This window comes from Heteronotia binoei, chromosome 2, assembly GCF_032191835.1.
Source record: "Heteronotia binoei isolate CCM8104 ecotype False Entrance Well chromosome 2, APGP_CSIRO_Hbin_v1, whole genome shotgun sequence".
NCBI classification, from domain to species: domain Eukaryota; kingdom Metazoa; phylum Chordata; class Lepidosauria; order Squamata; family Gekkonidae; genus Heteronotia; species Heteronotia binoei.
This window is the reverse complement of record NC_083224.1, coordinates 164169470-164187266: the sequence shown is the minus strand read 5'-3', so window position 1 is coordinate 164187266 and position 17797 is coordinate 164169470. Positions and strand designations below refer to the sequence as shown.

Sequence of the window (17797 nt, the reverse complement as noted above, 5' to 3'; positions counted from 1 at the left end):
TAGAGGAGGAAAATCTCAGCCTGGCTGATCCTCAGCAGGATATAGGACCCTGTCCACCTCCACTGGGTGAGACATTCACTACTGAATGAAGAAATACTGACCCCAACAGGTTCAACAAGTTTGAGCGACCCTTATTTAGAGCACCACCATCCTAGAATATAGCTGTGGATTTAAATCCTTCACTGCATTACTTCGTGTATTAAATAAGATGCATTGTGGCTCTTGCCTTACTGGAAACTTCAGCTTCTGGCCCAAAACTCTCTCTAATTCATCACAGATATGTACTAGTTGGTTGTGGCTCCAGTCTAGTGGGAGAACATCAAACTGAACATGTTCTGATGAGTTCTCTGCTAAATAATTTTTTGACAATGAAAACAAGTCCAGGGCCTAAGCTTTGGTAAATCCTGACTCATATTCACTGCTACTGGCTTGAAAAGCACTGGCTTCCCCCAAAGCAATATGATGTCAAAATAAACTCATACACTAATCCATGTATGACTGGATATACTCTTCTATCCATTTCACCCTTGTTCAACTACTGGGTTAGGGGTCAGCACGCAATCCTGCTTCACCCCTTTCCAAATCGGAATTCTGCCAGTGAGGGAGCCAGAAGTTCCAACTCTGATTTGGGCATATGTATCTTTTATTAGCTTTTGGAGCAGAAATAGTAGGAAGTTATCAATATTCATATCCACAAGTTTAGAACACAATCAGCTCCTACCAACTGAGTCGAAGGCGGCAGCCAGATCAACAAAAGCTACATATAAAGTCTTCAAAGGGCCTTGAACACCCAAAAAGGCCAATTGATGGAGTGTTTGGCAGTGATCAATGGTACTGAATTCTTTCCGGAAACCTGCTTGGACAGGGTGAATAATTTGATTCTCAACCACCCAGTCCTCAAGTTTAGGCAGCAGGTGTTTACTATATAGCTTAGCAGCTATGTCAAGGAAACTAACTGGTCTGTAATTTTGAGGAAGAGATTTAGACCCTTTTTTGTGAATAGTATGGAGTTCCAACCTAGGATCAGCATAGGGGTAGTACATAAACACCTAGTTTCTTTAAATGAAACTAAGTCCTCAGGGCCAGATGAACTGCATCCAAGGGTTCTAAAAGATCTTGCGGATGTAATTTTTGAGCCTCTGGCTATTATTTCTGAGAATTCTTGGAGAACAGGAGAGGTACTGGAAGATTGGAGGCGAGCGAATGTTGTCCCCATCTTCAGGAAAGGGAAAAAGGAGGATCCAGGTAACTACCAACTTGTCAGCTTGATGTCTATATCTGGAAAAGTTTTAGAACAAATCATCAGTCAGTCCTGGAACATTTAGAAAGAATGGATGTGATCATTAAGAGCCAGCATGGGTTTCTCAAGAACAAGTCATGTCAGACTAATCTGATCTCTTTTTTTGAGAAAGTGACTACCTTGCTGTATCAGGGGAATGCTGTAGACATCGTTTATCTTGATTTCAGTAAAGCTTTTGATAAGGTTCCACATACTATCCTTGTTGACAAGTTGGTAAAATGTGGTTTGGATTCTGTTACCATTAGGTGGATCTGTAACTGGTTGACAGATCGCACCCAAAGAGTGTTTGTGAATGGTTCCTCATTTTCTTGGAGAGGAGTGACAAGTGGAATGCCTCAAGGATCTGTCCTGGGACCTGTTTTGTTCAACAGCTTTGTAAATGATTTGGATGAAGGAACAGAGTGAATGCTTATTAAATTTGCTGGTGATACTAAATTGGGAGGGGTTGCGAGTAGAAGACAGAAACAGGATACAGAATGATCTTGACAGGCTGGAAAACTGGGCTAAAATCAATAAAATGAATTTTAACAGGGATAAATGTAAAGTTCTGCATTTCGGTAGGAACAATCCAATGCATAGCCATAAAATGGGAGAGACTTGTCTTAGCAGTAGTATGTGTGAAAAGGATCTAGGGGTCTTAGTGGACCATATGCTGAACATGAGTCAACAGTGTGATATGGTGGCTAAAAAGGCAAATGCAATTTTGGGCTCTATCGACAGAAGTATAGCATCCAGATCATGTGAAGTGATGGTATCACTTTGCTCTGCTCTGGTAAGACCTCACTGGGAGAATTGTGTTCCGTTTGGGGCACCACATATTAAGAAGGATATAGACAAGCTGGAATGGGTCAAGAGGAGGGCAACGAAGATGGTGAGGGGTCTGGAGACCAAGTCCTATGAAGAAAGGTTGAAGGAGCTGGGCATGTTTAGCCTGGAGAGGAGGCGGCTGAGAGGTGATATAATCACCATCTTCAAGTACCTGAAGGGCTGTCATATAGAGGATGGTGTGGAATTGTGTTCTGTGGCCCCAGAAGGTAGGACCAGGACCAATGGGTTGAAATTAAATCAAAATAGTTTCTGCTTCAACATTAGGAAGAACTTCCTGACCGTTAGAGCAGTTCAGTGGAACAGGCTTCCTCAGGAGGTGGTGGGCTCTCCTTCCTTGGAGGCTTTTAAACAGAGGCTAGATGGCCATCTGACAGCAATGAAGATCCTGTGAATTAAGGGTTTGTATTTCTGAGCTTCCTGCATTGTGCAGGGGGTTGGACTAGATGAACCTGGAGGTCCCTTCTAACTCTATGATTCTATGATTCTAAGCATAGAGTTTGCCCTAGAAAAAAGGGCAACCCCGTGCAACATCCCCACCCACCCCTGGAATGCCTCCCAAATCTCCCTGCTGGATGGGCAAGGGAACCTAGTAACCCTATATTGGTTTGACTGGAGTAGCACAAAAAAAAAAAAAAAAGGCAATGGAAGGCTGCCGCCTAGAGCCCTGCTTTAACTATTACCAAGGTTCATGACCACACCTTCCAGTCTTTCTTGTCTAGGGATAAAAGTCTGCCAATACAAGTTGATACAAAGTACTGGAAAGAAAAGAGCTGAAGTGGTTTCTCCCATCTTCTGCTTCCAGTCCCTGAGAGAGACCATAGTGTAAGGTTGCCAGCTAAGGTTTGGGAAATACTTGGAAATTTTGGAGGTGGAGCTTGTGGAGAGAGGGATTGGGGGCATAATGCCACAGAGTCCTATTTCCAAATTGTTCGTTTTCTCCAGAATTAACTGATCTGCAGTGGCAGGAGATCTGCAGCTACCACCTGGAAGCTGGCAGCCATACCATAGCAGTAAAAAAATTACTTTCGCCCATGCATCCTTCAACTGGCAACTACAAGGCCAGACCGTATTATTCAATGGAGCAGATTTGGGTCAACAGCCAGCAATTGCTGATACATGGCCTGCATCAAGATTATCTCTATGTACAGAAAATGTGATGTGTTAAACATCTTTTGGTGCCAACACAGAAATTCTTCTTCAGCAACCATTTGTTTTGCCACGGGTACTCCTGGGACGCACTGGCAATCTATGCTGCTCTCCAGCAAGCCACCTACTTAGAAATAGATGGTGAAACTATTGGAGGAAGCATTAAAAGAAATTAACACCTCTTCTTTAGAAACACTGCATAGTCGAAGATTTATGTAACAAATGAATTGGGGATGCCAGTGGGATTATGGATAACCTCAGATTCTCACAGACTATATGCTTCAAGCCTGATAGCACATACATCAAGCCCAAGGGAATGCCTCTTTGGAAGCAGAAAGCAGTTAAAATTATTAACTAGTTTGGAAAAGATCTTATTCTGCCCTGACAAGTTCCTAGATTTAGATAAATCTGACCTGAGCGGAGAATATATTGAGCTAATTGGATTCTTTGTGCTTTCTCAGAGATGGGGCAAGACAGCTCCTCCTGACACCAGCAGGAAACAAAATGAGGCGGGGGGGAGAGGGAATTCTATTACTGCTTTAACAAATACTTAATCAAAATCTTGTTAAGAACCAAAATTGTGAAGCAAACCATTTTTAATACCAGGAAGAACTTGAGAAATAGCCCATTTATCACTCCAGTGTTAGCATGATAACCTTTTAGATAGCTCTAGTCATCGGTAGCAAAAAGATCATATAAATTAATGGTTAGCCCATTGAGTGCAGAGATGGTATTCTGCAAGTCTCTACTGAAAAATCAGTGATACCTCTCCTGAGTTTTATTGTTCATCCAACTGCATGCTTTATTACTACTCTCTTCTAGACTAATAATCTAGAAACCTGTGTCAAATTGCATTCAACACCCCATAGCGTTATCTGCACGGGAAGGTGTTTTTGCAGGTCAGTGTACAGTGTGACACTGAAAATGACCCTCAACTCTGCCGTGTTGATACAATAGCTATGAATATATATGCCGCATAGAGTCTGTCAGCTGACTGCACTGGCAAAAGACCACAATGCTATTTTCAAGGATAGCTGTTGTTTTCCCAGGTCAGCCTCCAGGGAAACAATGGCATGGATGGAGTCTGTGGATACACTACTAGCTAATAAAGGTAAGACTTGCCAGTGCGAAGGTAACCATGATAATACTGTACGCTATCCATTCTCCACAGTTTTCAAAGCTGTTCAAATGCAGTTCCCACCCTGTTCTCCAGGGGAAAGGTCTGTTTAGTTTCAGCAGAAAAGCAGTGTTCTGTGTAGAGTTGTCATTGCGTATGTGCTGTCATTACTTCCAGCTAAAACCTGAAAGTGACATAGATGCTCTAGGATTTTGCTAATCTCTAGGCTGGTAAAATCTTAGTTTGTTTGGTGATGTCACTTCTGGGTTTTAGCCAAGGTTTTAGCCAGCAGGAACTCATTTGCATATAAAGCCACACCCCTGGTGCCAAGCCAGTCGGAATTGCATTCCTGCTCAAAAAAAGCCGTGGTTTTAGCTGGAAGTGACACTGACAAATCCACAAGGACTTCTTCCCTCATCCACTCCCCCCTATTCATTCTGGCAGCAGCAGAGGCTGGCAGGTAGCAGCAGAAGTTGTGTGCTATCAAATCACTGGACAGATCTGATTTGCATTATATTTTTGTTGCTGCTGTTGTTTCAGTTTGGTTCTGGACCCCATAAAGAAAGTAAAAGTATTCACCTGTCAACTCAGCTGGTACAATTTTCAGAGCTGTGTGGGCACTTGCGGTTAGGCTTCCCTATCCCCAGGTCCCAGAGGGAGATCCCCCGGTTTTAAAAGCTTCCCCCCTCCCCCAGCCAGCTGACCAGCAGGGGAAGCCCCACCCCCACAGCCATCATGCACCTCCATGAATGATTCCCATAAGGAATGATGGGGAATTGATCTGTGGATATCGGGGGCTCTGGGGGGGCTGTTTTTTGAGATAGAGGCACCAAATTTTCAGTATAGCATCTAGTGCCTCTCCCCAAAATACCTCCCAAGTTTCAAAAAGATTGGACCGGGGGTCCAATTCTATGAGCCTCAAAAGAAGGTGCCCCTATCCTTCATTATTTCCTGTGGAAGGAAGGCATTTAAAAAGATGTGCAGTCCCTTTAAATGTGATGGCCAGAACTCCCTTGAAGTTCAAGTATGCTTGTCACACCCTTGCTCTTGGCTCCGTCCCCAATGTCTCCCGGCTCCACTCCCAAAGTCTCCTGACTCCACCCCCAAAGTCCCCAGATATTTCTTAAATTGGACTTGGCAACCCTAGCGGTAGAAACCAGTGTAGAGTGCTAGATAGAGTTTTGGACTAGGCCTGGGGAGACTGGAGTTCAGATCGCCACTCTGCAACAACTTCACTGTGGATAATGCTGCATAGAAACTCTCCTTGGAGGAGAGGTGAATTTTAAACAAAACTAATATCAGTAAAAATTGATTTTCATGGGCTTAAGCTAGTCACTTTCCATAGGATTGCACTGTTAGCTGATCTACCTATTAGGACAATCAATTTAAAAATCTGGTAACACATGCGTTTAAATTGTTCATTAGTTTTTATACAAACGCTTACAAAAATGTGCATCCATTGTCTGAAAACGAAAATGTAATGCTTTCTAAAAGAGCAGTTGTTTTATGCTATTGCAGATTTATGCAGATTTGATTAATTAATCAGGTACTCAATTTAAACTCATATGATTAATTAACTGTGATTTCTTTAATTGGGTAGCAGCCCAGTTATGCTGCTTCTATTACTCTTGGGAAGGAGCATGGAGGTATGTGGTGCCATAAAGGCCCATCCCCAGGTCAATAAAAACTCTGGCAACCCAGCCAGTTTCTGAGGTTTTACCAGGTGTTACTCACACATTTCAAAGCATTCTATTTCCCACAATAACTAGAAAGTTGCTCCCCCTCAAATGTTCTTAGGAAGCTGAATTGCCCAAAGCAATTCTGGTGTATTTAACTAACAATGGGTGCTTTCACATAGTGACTGTTTGCAAGTGGATTTTGCTGTTCTCACACAGTGAAAACCCAATTGCAAAGTGCATTATTTAATGTGTGTGAATGCACCAATGGCAGAACCTGTATTGCCCATTTATGTCTCTTAAGAACATAAGAAGAGTCTGCTGGATCAGACCAGTGGTCCATCTAGTTTGGCATACTGTTCTACACAGTGAACAACAGTTTCCCTGAAAGGCCAAGCAATTAGGACATACAGGCTGAGGACCTCTCCTTCCATTGCCTCCCAGCGCTAGTCTTCAGAAGTTTTCTTCCTTTGTATATGGAGGCTCCATTCAGTCACCTCAGCTAGTCTGCTAATAGAAACTGAGGGACCTCCCCTCCATTAATCTATCTGATCTGCTTGTAAAGCTGCCTGTTCTTGTGGCCATCACTACCACCACTAGTTGAGTAAAAGTATTTTCTTGTCTGTTCTAATGTGATTTCTCAAAAGTTTCACTGGGTGCCCTAGAGTCCTAGTATTATGGGGAAGAGAGAAAAAAGCTCCCTCTATCCATTTTCTCCGCTCCATGCCTAATTTTATAAACCTCTGTATCATATCTCCCTTTAGCCATCTTTTCTAAACTGAAAAGTCCTTGAATCTTGACCCTGTCCTCATAGGAAAGGTGCTCCAACCCCCTAATCGTCTTGGTTGCTTCTCTTCTGTATTTTTCCAGCTCTGCAATGTTCTTTTTTGAGATATACTGACCAGAACTTTGCATAGTATTCCAAAGGAGTCTGCACCATAAGTCTATAGAGGAGCATTCCAATATTGCCCATTTCATTTTCAATCCCTTTCTAATAATTCCTAGTATGAAACTTTTCCTTTCTGCTGCTGCCACACACTGGGGTTGATATTTTCATTGAACTTTCACTAGAACCCCAAGATCTTTCAATGTCACTCTAAGCCAGTTCAGACCCCATCAGTATATGTATACATTTAAAATTGGGGTGGGGGTGATATTTAGGGGAGGGATGGTGGCTCAGTGGTAGAGCATCTGCTTGGAAACCTGGGTTCAATCCTTGGCATCTCCAACTAAAAAGGGTCCAGGCAAATAGGCATGAAAAACCTCTGCCTGAGACCCTGGAGAGCCGCTGCCAGTCTGAGTAGACAATGCTGACTTTGATGGACTGAGGGTCTGATTCAGTATAAAGGCCACTTCATATGTTCATATATGTTCATTACAGTTACCCACGTTGAATTTCAGTTGCCATGTTGTTGGCCACTCACCCAATTTAGAGAGATTCTTCTGTAGCTCTTCACAATTTGCCTTGGTTTTCACCATCCTGTACAATCTGGTATTATCTGCAAACTTGGCCACCCCCAATCCCAAAACAAATTGAATAGCAGTGGTCCCCAAACTGATCCTTGTGGTAGCCCCATTGTTCACTTTCCTCCGAGAATCGTCAGCTTATTCTGACCCTCAGCTTCCTGCCATTTAGCCTACTTTTAATCCATAATTAACAGACAGGGCCTCTGCAGCACTTGGAAAATTAGTTCCCAGAAGCTGTCATCTTGACTAAAGGGAATGAGAGGTCCCTCAGCCCATTTAAAATGTAATATCTAGTTTAGCCCTGAATTCACCTCTTTCTAGTCACTGGGCATTAGAGAATCACAAAACTTTTGACTATGCATAATTTGCACAAGAATCATGTGATTAACTGGAGTCCATATCAGGCATTAACAGTCCATGCATATCAAGAGATTGGCAACCGTAGATAGATCTTCCCAAAAAAATATGGTCACCATGTTGTCCAAAATGGGCAACATGCAGATTTTCAGCTTTGGTATACACAAATCAAAATTATGACATATCAGGGGTTGTGCAATGTGTATAGAGGTTGTAGGTGTGTGTAGAGTCCACACCCTTTCAGACAACACATGTATCAGGAGGATCACAGATATTATGTGCTCCCAGCAGGGCCGGATCTAGGGGGGGCAGAGAGGGGTGCCTGCCCCGGGCGCCTCCAGAGGGGGGGCACCAAACTGGGTATGGAGTCAATTCTATTCTATGGGCCCATAAGGCAGAATGGGCCTATAAGGGGGCACCATTTTTTAATTTTGCCCCCCCCTCAAAAAACATGTAGATCCGGTCCTGGCTCTCATTATGTCCAGTCATAAGTCTTCTTATTGTCTGAAATTCCTATTATCTCCCGAACAGCATTTAGCATGCAAAAGTCATATCTAAAGAGGGAGAAGCAAAGTCTACATATCAAATGAACAGCCCGTATAAACCCATGCCCCAAAACCTGCAGTGATTAATGAAACTGCATGACCGGAAGCCAATGGAACCATTGCTAGACTCCCTCCATTCCACCTATGACTCATTGGATTGTAGATTTCTCAGTCTGCTTGTCATATTTCTACAGATGGTCTGGCTGCCTTCAGGGCTTTCCTGAAATCAGAGTACAGTGAGGAAAACATTGAATTCTGGCTGGCCTGTGAGGACTTCAAGAAAACAAAGTCGGCAGCTAAGATTGCCTCAAAGGCTCAAAAGATTTATTCAGATTTTATCCAGGCAGATGCTCCAAAAGAGGTAATCAATTTATGTGTTCTTTTAAAGATTGATTTCAGTAATAGCTGCAGTACTGAGGATACCAACTTTCATGAATAGCTGGTAAGGGCATACATCTGATGTTTGCATATATTGAGCTCCTGCTAGGTTCTAAGGGAAAGACCAACATATCCACGCTATGGTGATCTTCAACTTTTCTAGATTCAGGACCCACCTTTAATAGCCAGGTGGCAGTACATAATTTACTGAGCCATATAAGCACATGGCAAGGTATCACATGACAGGAAGAGGTGGAGCTGGAGTTATGACCTTAATGGGGGTGGGGATCTGTGCTGTGCCTTGCCAGTCATTCAATAATAACAATACTTTTTATTTATATCCCGCCCTCCCCACCGAGGCAGGCTCAGGGAGGCTCACAACATATAAATACAATGTACAATAAAACCATAATTCACGATAATTACAATTATATAAAACCATCATTAAATCAACTTGTATTAAAATTAACATTATGGTGCTATGACTCAGATCTTCTATAAAATTCAGTGGCTAAAACATATCCAGCAAATCTTTCTTGGCTCGGTATTAAGTGAAGGCTATTTTAAAGAGGTAGGTCTTGCAGGCCCTGCGGAATTGGTCTAGACACCGCAGGGCCCGCACCTCCTCCGGGAATTGGTTCCACAGTAGTGGAGCTGCAATGGAGAAGGCCCGATCCCGAGTAGTCTTCAATCTGGCCTCGCTTGGCCCAGGGATATTCAGCTGGTTCTTTCCAGCTGACCTCAGAGCTCTCTGGGGTTCGTATGGGGAGAGATGGTCCCTCAAGTAGGCAGGTCCTCGGCCATATAGGGCTTTAAAGGTAATAACCAGCACTTTGTAACGAACTTGGTACACCACTGGCAGCCAGTGCACTCCGTGCAGCCCCGGCCATATGTGCTCCCATCTTGGGAGTCCCAACAACAGCCTAGCCGCCGCGTTCTGCACTAGCTGCAGCCTCTGGGTTTGGCACAAGGGCAGCCCCAAGTAGAGGGTGTTACAGTAGTCCAGTCTCGAGGTGGCCGTTGCATGGATCACCGTTGCTAGGTCCCGGCGCCCAAGGAAGGGGGCCAACTGCTTCACCCGTCGAAGATGAAAAAACGCAGACTTGGCAGTGGCCGCTATCTGTGCCTCCATTGATAATGAAGGCTCCAGAAGAACCCCCAAGCTCTTGACCCTATGGGCCGATTTCAGCGGCACACCGTCAAAAACCGGAAGAGGGATTTCCCTTCCCGGGGCACTGCGGCCCAAGCAAAGGACCTCTGTCTTCGATGGATTCAACTTCAACCCACTCAGCCTGAGCCAACCTGCCACGGCCTGCAATGCTAGGTCCAGGTTTTCCGGGACACAGTCAGGCCGGCTGTCCATTAGTAGATAGAGCTGGGTGTCATCTGCATATTGGTTGCACCCAAGCCCGAACCTCCGAGCAATCTGGGCAAGGGGGCGCATGTAGATGTTAAATAACATCGGAGAGAGAACTGCACCTTGTGGCAGCCCACACACTAGTGAGTGCCTCCGGGACAGCTCTCCCCCAATTACCACCCTTTGTCCCCGTCCGTCAAGGAAGGAGGAAAGCCACTGTAAGGCCGACCCCCTAATCCCTGTGTCGGCGAGCCGGCGGGTCAGTAGCCAATGGTCGACCGTGTTGAATGCAGCCGACAGATCTAACAACATCAGCACCGCCACGCCGCCTCAATCCAGATGCCGCTGGAGGTCATCCACCAAGGCAACCAGCACTGCCTCCGTCCCATGACCCGGACGAAAGCCGGACTGGTGGGAATCTAAGGTGGAAGTGTCATCCAGGAAATTCTGCAACTGTAACGCCACTGCCCTCTCAATAACTTTACCTAAGAATGGTAAGTTCGAGACCGGTTGGTAATTTGCCAATTCGGCCGGATCTGCTGTACTTTTTTTCAAGAGAGGGCGAGCCATAGCCTCTTTCAAGGATGTTGGAAATTGCCCTTCCAAGAGGGATCTATTTATGATATCCCGTACAGGATATCTAAGCTCCCTCTGGCAAGATTTAATTAGCCAGGAGGGGCATGGGTCAAGATCGCAAGTTGTAGGGTGTACAGTAAAAAGAATTCCATCGACTTCCCCCAGGCTAAGTGTGTCAAAGTGGTCCAAGACGAAATCAGAAGACAGGCACGGAGCCTCAAGTTCTTATACTGTATCCAACATGGCGGAAAAGTCCTGGCGGAGCGACAAGATTTTGTCGGCAAAAAATTTCGCAAAAGCCTCACAGCCTATTTCTAATTCCCTCACATCTGGTCTGCCTTGAGGCAGAGTTGTCAAATTCTCAATTATCTTAAATAATTGTGCCGGGCGTGAATTTGCAGACGCAACCCTAGCCACAAAGTAGTCTTTCTTTGTGGCCTTGACTGCCATCTCATAAGACTTCATAAACGTTCTGTAGGATGTTCTCGTCGCTTCATCACGAGTATGCCATCACTGCCTCTCTAGTCGTCTGAGTCCCTGTTTCAGCTGCTGTAGCTCCGAGGTGTACCATGGAGCCAGCCTATTATGGGAACGCAGAGGACGCCAAGGTGTGATCTCGTTGATGGCCCTGGATAGCCTGTCATGCCAAGCCTCTACCAGGTCATCAAGGGAATCGCTAGGGGGCCAGGGGTCCCGCAGAGCCATTTGGAACCGCTCAGGGTCCATCAGACTCCGCGGGCAAGCCAAAATAGGCTCGCCGCCCATACAGGGTTGGGGCAGCGCACCCACACAGGCCTTGAGGGCTAGATGATCCAACCATAGCACCGCTTCTACAGCAATGTTGTCCACCAAAATCCCGGACGCAAAGATCAAATCTAACATGTGCCCGGCTTGATGCGTGGGAGTGGTAACAAATTGGGAGAGTCCCAGTGTCGCCATGGAAGACACTAGATCCATCACCCGATTGTAGGCCATGTCATCCGCATGGACATTGAAATCATCCAAGACCATAAGCCTTGGGTTCCAACACCCAGCTTGCCACGGCCTCCATCAGGGATGGTAAGGCGTTGGCCGGTGCATTAGGTGGATGGTACACCAGCCAAATCGCCAACCCCTTCCCCACATCCCACGCCAAACCGGCACATTCTAAACCATTGATTGTTGGGGCCGGGAGAGCCCTGAAGGAGTAATCCTCCCGTATGAATAGCGCCACCCCTCCCCCCCCCACCCATTTGTCCGTGATTGGTAAAAGACTGAATAACCCATGGGTGTCATCTGGGAGAGAGCCACCGTCTCCCCATCTTGCACCCAGGTCTCGGTCACGCAAGCCAGGTCCATATCCTGCTTAAGCAGGAATTCCCTAAGGATTGAGGTCTTATTGTTTATGGACCTGGCGTTACATAACACCAATGACGGAGATGGGCTATTCCTCTTAGCCCCACTACCTGTCACTGTCGGGATGGGACGCAGGCCGGAAGGGGGCCGAGCTCTGTTTTGTCTCCGCCTCCTTCCCTTATCATTCCGTCTGCTCCCACCATCATACCTTGCCCTCCCCGTGAGCACTGGGATCCCCAGGTCAGACATCTCACCTGTGCCCGGTATGTCCTCCACTAATACCGAGTTGTCTTCTCCCCACACCTATATTATCCTAATCTTAACCTCCCTCCCCTTCTTCTACTTCATCCCTGAAATTGCCGGTCCACTATTAATTTAATCCATAGCTAATTAATTTTAAAAACCCCAACCCTAAACCTCCTCCAATTGATTAGCTAACTTTAAAACATCAATAGCACATTAATAAATAAGCCCCCCAATTTCACCCCTCAACATTAATCTGCTAATAAATAAATAACCCTCAGCGCTAAACAATTAATAAAATCACTAATTAATTAACTAAATAATTTCAGTCTCTATAGTTGCCAGCAATATAAACTGCTTGTCTCAGTGGAGAGTGGAAGTCAAAGCTACCAATTAGGTGGTAATCTTTCAGATACAGTTCTTAAAGTGCTAGTGCTCATGAGTATTCTTAACCTGTGGCCAGAGTTTCTGCCAATGCAGATTGTTGTCCAAAAGCCCAGTTCACCCCAATAGCTCAGGCGACCCAGGAAGAAATGGAACTTCCCCTGTGTCCTCCTAGCAGTCCGGGTTGAGCCCTTGTGAGTCCCAATTGAGAGGGGATTCTGGTTCCACCGTCGCCACCTCAGGATGTAATGCAGCCCCCTGCACCCGGCACACCAGGCCTCTGCACACCGTTTGCCCCGTACAGGGCTTCCTGGTCGTGGGGCTCCTGGCAGTTGGGTTTGGCTGAGCTCTTTTAGCGACTGCGACCTCGTCACCCCCACAATCCCATTGGCTCCATCCGCAGCGGCTACAGTTGCACCGCGCTGTACTCTTGTCATCTCGAGTGCGTTATTGTCCGCGCTCTCGCAGCCATGCACGGCACTCTCCCTTTGGCCTCCCCCGCTCTCTCCGGCCGCTCTGCGCACTTCAGCCCGCAGCTGCGCCCCACCTCCATGCCGACCCGGCCAGCGGTTAGTCGCAGCTAGCAGCAGCGCTCCCAGTTTGCCTCTCATGTGATGGGAAGACCACCGCAGTCTCGGTGCAACCCGACGTAAGTTGATTTCTTCCCCTTCTCTATCTACTCCAGGCACTCCAGGCACTATCGCTATAATGTAATGTTTACCAGTAGCTTGTTATTCCTGAGTTGTTACTGAGTTAACCAGAGCCCTAGCACCCAGGCTCCCGTTCTCGTCGCCATCTTGAACGTCGCCATCTTATGGGATGCAGGCAATTATTTCACCAGCGATGTCAGGGGAGGATCCCACCCCCCGCAGGCCCAATGCAGGCCAGCAGATTCTGGAATCACTGGCTTGCCCGTACCCAGAAAATGGGGGGAGCCCACTGAATAAAATTTTGGATGGAGGGCCCCTTGCTCTGGTGGCCCCCGCTCTCTCCACTGCCACTGCTCTAATGGCCCCTGATCTCCCTGCTGTTCTGGCGACCCCTGCCCCCCTCCATGGCACCTCCCCCTCCCTCCCTCCCACCCGGTGAAGCCCCAGCTTCTGGGGCTCTTTTAAGGTCCCCCCCCCCCCCCGCCAGTCACCTGATTGGCAGGAAAAGCTGCTATTTCCTTGATTTAAAAGAGGCATTTGACTCTATTTCCAGGGATCTTCTCTAGAACAAATTGGACATCATTGGTCTGGATAAACGCCTACTTTTTCTTATTTGTAAAATGTATTCCCTTAATAGCTGTCAAATGTGATATAACAACCTAGGTGCATTGACTTCAAAGATAATTTCCAATCGGGGAGTCAAACAGGGTTGTATTCTAGCCCCTTATTTGTTTAATTTATTCCTGAATGATCTGGCTCCCTCTCTAAATGCTATTGATGGTCACTCCCCCATACTTGGGCCGTTCGTTATCCCTTTATTGCTTTATGCTGGCGATATAGTTGTACTGTCACGTTCGCAGAAAAGCCTCAAGCGCCTGTTACTTGCTTTTACTTCATACTGCGAGACAAATTTCCTGTCTATAAACTATGTAAAATCCAAAATTATAGTATTTTCAAAGTCCTGGAAACCACAAAGCTGGTGCCTCAAGGGAAATAATATTAAACAGATGAAATATTTCAAATACTTGGAGGTCTTTTTCCAATACAATCATAACTGGACAGTACAACGCAAGCAAGCGGTCATCAAAGCAAGGTGTACTTCATCTGCGGTGGTTAGCTTTTTTTACAAGAAGGACAACCAATTTGTCCCAGCTGCCATTCGTGTTTTTAATGCTAAAGCAGTTTCTCAGTTGTTATATGGGATCCCCATTTAGGTTTGTGCCCTCAATTTCCAACGAGCAAATACAGGCAGCGTTTTTACACCATATTTTGGGGGTCCCCAATTGTGTTAGCTATGCGACAATGTGCCTAGAGACTGGAACCCATTTGATTGAGACCAGAGCATGGCTACTAACTATAAAGTTTTGGCTATGCCTACACTTTAGGGCAGACCCTGCTAGTTACATCCATATGATGCTAGTGGATTCCTTCATTTCCAATTGGTATAGTCGGATCCAGAAGAAATTACATTCCGTAGGTGTACCCCTGGACAACCTCGGTATGCTAAGTGAGACGCAGGCATTCAGAATCCTGAAACAGAGGATTTTAGATATTCAGAAACAGTCCCTTTGTCCTTCTGGACATAAAACTTGTTCCCCTTTAGCATTTGGTATCTTCCCAGAACTTGGGTTGTCTGCTTCCTACCTTTCTCAGATAACATCACCCCAGTTACACCGTTCCTTTATGTTAGCAAGACTCAATGTCCTACCTTCAGCAGTACTGTCTGGAAAGTTTGCCAACATTCCTTACCAGGATAGAGTCGGCCCATGTAACGGAAGGCACCTTGAAACGGTCACCCATGTCTTACTTCACTGTGATTTTTATGAGGAAATGCAGGACTGTATAATCAAATCTATTCTGTCTAATCTTTATGGATTACCTGAGGCAAAGTTAGTTTTCTTTCTACTATCTGACCAATGTCCCCATATCACAAGCCTAGTTGCAAAGTACCTTTTGGCTGCCATAACAATCAGGGAGCAAAAGACTAGCTCCCCTTCTTGATGTTTGACTGGTTTTTATAGCTGAAACTCCATGCAAATTTGCTATTCTGTACTTTTTATTTCTATGCCAATAAAAAGATTTGGATTGGATTGGATTGAGAAAACCCACGGGGAGGCCAGCGCTCCCCTGCCCACCTTTCAGTGCTCTCCGGACCTTTAGCTTTGGGGCAGTGGTGAAAGGAAGGACCGGCAAGCCCTGGAAAAGCACCCACCACCTCCGCTGCTTCCTCCCTTCCCATGTGATCCAGGGAGGGAAATGGGGAGGAAGCAGCAGAGGTGGCAGGCACTTTTCCGGGGCTTGCTGGTCCTTCCTTTCACCGCCACCCCAGTGTTAAAGGTCTTAAGAGCGCTGGAAGGCCGGCAGAGGAGCGCCAGCCTCCCCACAGCTTTTCCCGCCTATGAGGTGATTGATGGGGAGGGGGCTTGAAAGAGCCCCAGAAGCCAGGGCTTCACCTGGTGTGAGGGAGGAAGGGAGGAGGGGGGCACCATGGAGGAAGGCAGGGGCTGCCAGAGCGGTGGGGAGGTTGGGGGTTGCCAGAGAAGTGATGGTGGAGAGAGTGGGGGCTGCAAGAGCCACGGAGAGCGGGGCTGCCAGGGGCCATATAGGTCAAAGGGGTTCAATGGAGAGGCCGGGCCCCCCGGGGCCCCCCATGGCTACGGGCCTGCTGGCTTGGCTATCAAGTCAAACAAAAGAATAGAAAGAATGCAAGGAAGAATTTGGGAGTAGCATCAGATCCTCCCAAAGAGTAGCCCCCCCTGGCAAAAAATGCAGCTTTTTATGGGTTCAAGAATCAACAAATTGGGGAATACTATGCATTCACTGTGAAATGGAAAACAGCACATACACATTTACAGCCTCACTCCCCCAGGGCTCTCCTTTCTTGCTTCAGGTTGCTTTTGGCTGGTGAGGGGGCAGCATATGCTAATGAGCTCCACCACCTATTTTTCTACAAAACGACCTATATGGGAGATGTCATGGTATCCACTCCCTACCAGCACTGTGAGACACTAGCAAACTATTGTAATGTGAATGAGCTGCTATGTGGAAGTTTTCCTTGTTGTCTGGGGTTCTTACATTACCCAGCCAGCATAGGAAGAAGTTCAGGTTCCACACTAAGAACCTCACTCAAGAAGGAAGCCATAAAGCACTGGAAAACCCAATTATCTGAGAATTAACAGTTAAGTTGCCATTTTGTGGGGCTTAACCAGAAAATAAGGACCTGGTTAAACTCTTTAAGATTCAAACAGACAAGACAATGGTTATCCTTTTTGTTCTGTCCATAAAATGCAAATTGTAAATTGTGCAGCCTCAATTTGCCTCAGAGAGGTTGCTTAACACATCAGCCTCCATTTCCCCATTAAAATGCTAATAATAAAGCAAGGTATGAGCTTCCCAAATAATGAACTAGACTGGAGTTGAAGGGTTAAACATTTGCTCCATCCTTGCATGGTCCAAAAGTGAATCAAGGCTACACATGCCTGCAATTTGCATTTTTCTGGATGGAATGAGATGCCTGATTTTCCTCTATTCTGTTTGAATACTTATTTGCCTGAAGGATATATGCATTGAAACCCAATTTACAAAGCTTAGCAAGCTAAAAGAAAATAAGACAAATACTACCTTTTTTCCACAATATGAAAAGACAGATCATTTTCTGTATTGATGTACACTTAGAAAAAATTAAGCATTTAAAACTAAAGTAGGTGAAGAAGAAGAAAAAAAGAAACAATAATAGCATCATTTTCAGGGTAGGAAATCAAATTAAAATTAATACTTAATATTCTAGATATCGAAAGCACAACCTTCCTGCTACTTTGCATCAAAGGGTATATTCTGGGAAGCAATTCAAATAATATTTGCTTCTGGCTTCCAGACAGATCTTCAGCAAAATAAACAATGTGTGTCATTCTATTCCCTGCAGATAAACATCGACTTTAGTACCAGAGACCACATCACCCAGAATATTTCTGAACCTAGTCTCCAGTGTTTTGACAATGCCCAGAGATTAATCTACTGTCTCATGGCTAAGGACTGTTTCCCAAGGTTTCTGAAGTCAGAAGCATATAAAGAATTGGTAAACAAGCAACAGAATGGAAACCAGAAAAGGTGGCTACCATTTTTGTAAAGGACCAATTCAGAAGCATTTCTGAATTTGGTGCAACGATGCATTTCACAACTAGATGTAACGTTATCAGTTATCTTGTTTTGTAAGGCATGAGCCTCCCAGATAGTTAGGCTTGCAAGCTGAACTTGAAACAGCCACTCATCAAATTTTATTTCATTCCTCATTTTAATGCAACAATAGTTAAGACAGCTTCATATTTATCATTTTTGTACATTGAAGGAGCACTTTAAAACACCCTCAGCAGGTAGGATAGACATTGGGCACAGCATATGGGGAGACTCATGCCCACTGTACCTAGGACCTTTCGGATAA

At 45.6% G+C, this 17797-nt stretch overlaps 1 protein-coding gene across 1 annotated transcript; it reads left to right on the top strand.

Annotated features, from left to right (window-relative positions):
* The first annotated feature begins 4243 nt into the window (after positions 1-4243).
* RGS21 (regulator of G protein signaling 21) lies at positions 4244-17485 on the top strand. The gene is made up of 3 exons (XM_060233045.1): positions 4244-4385; positions 8631-8797; positions 17282-17485. The coding sequence occupies exons 1-3, from the start codon at positions 4244-4246 to the stop codon at positions 17483-17485; spliced, it is 513 nt and encodes a 170-aa protein (XP_060089028.1).
* Positions 17486-17797: the final 312 nt, after the last annotated feature.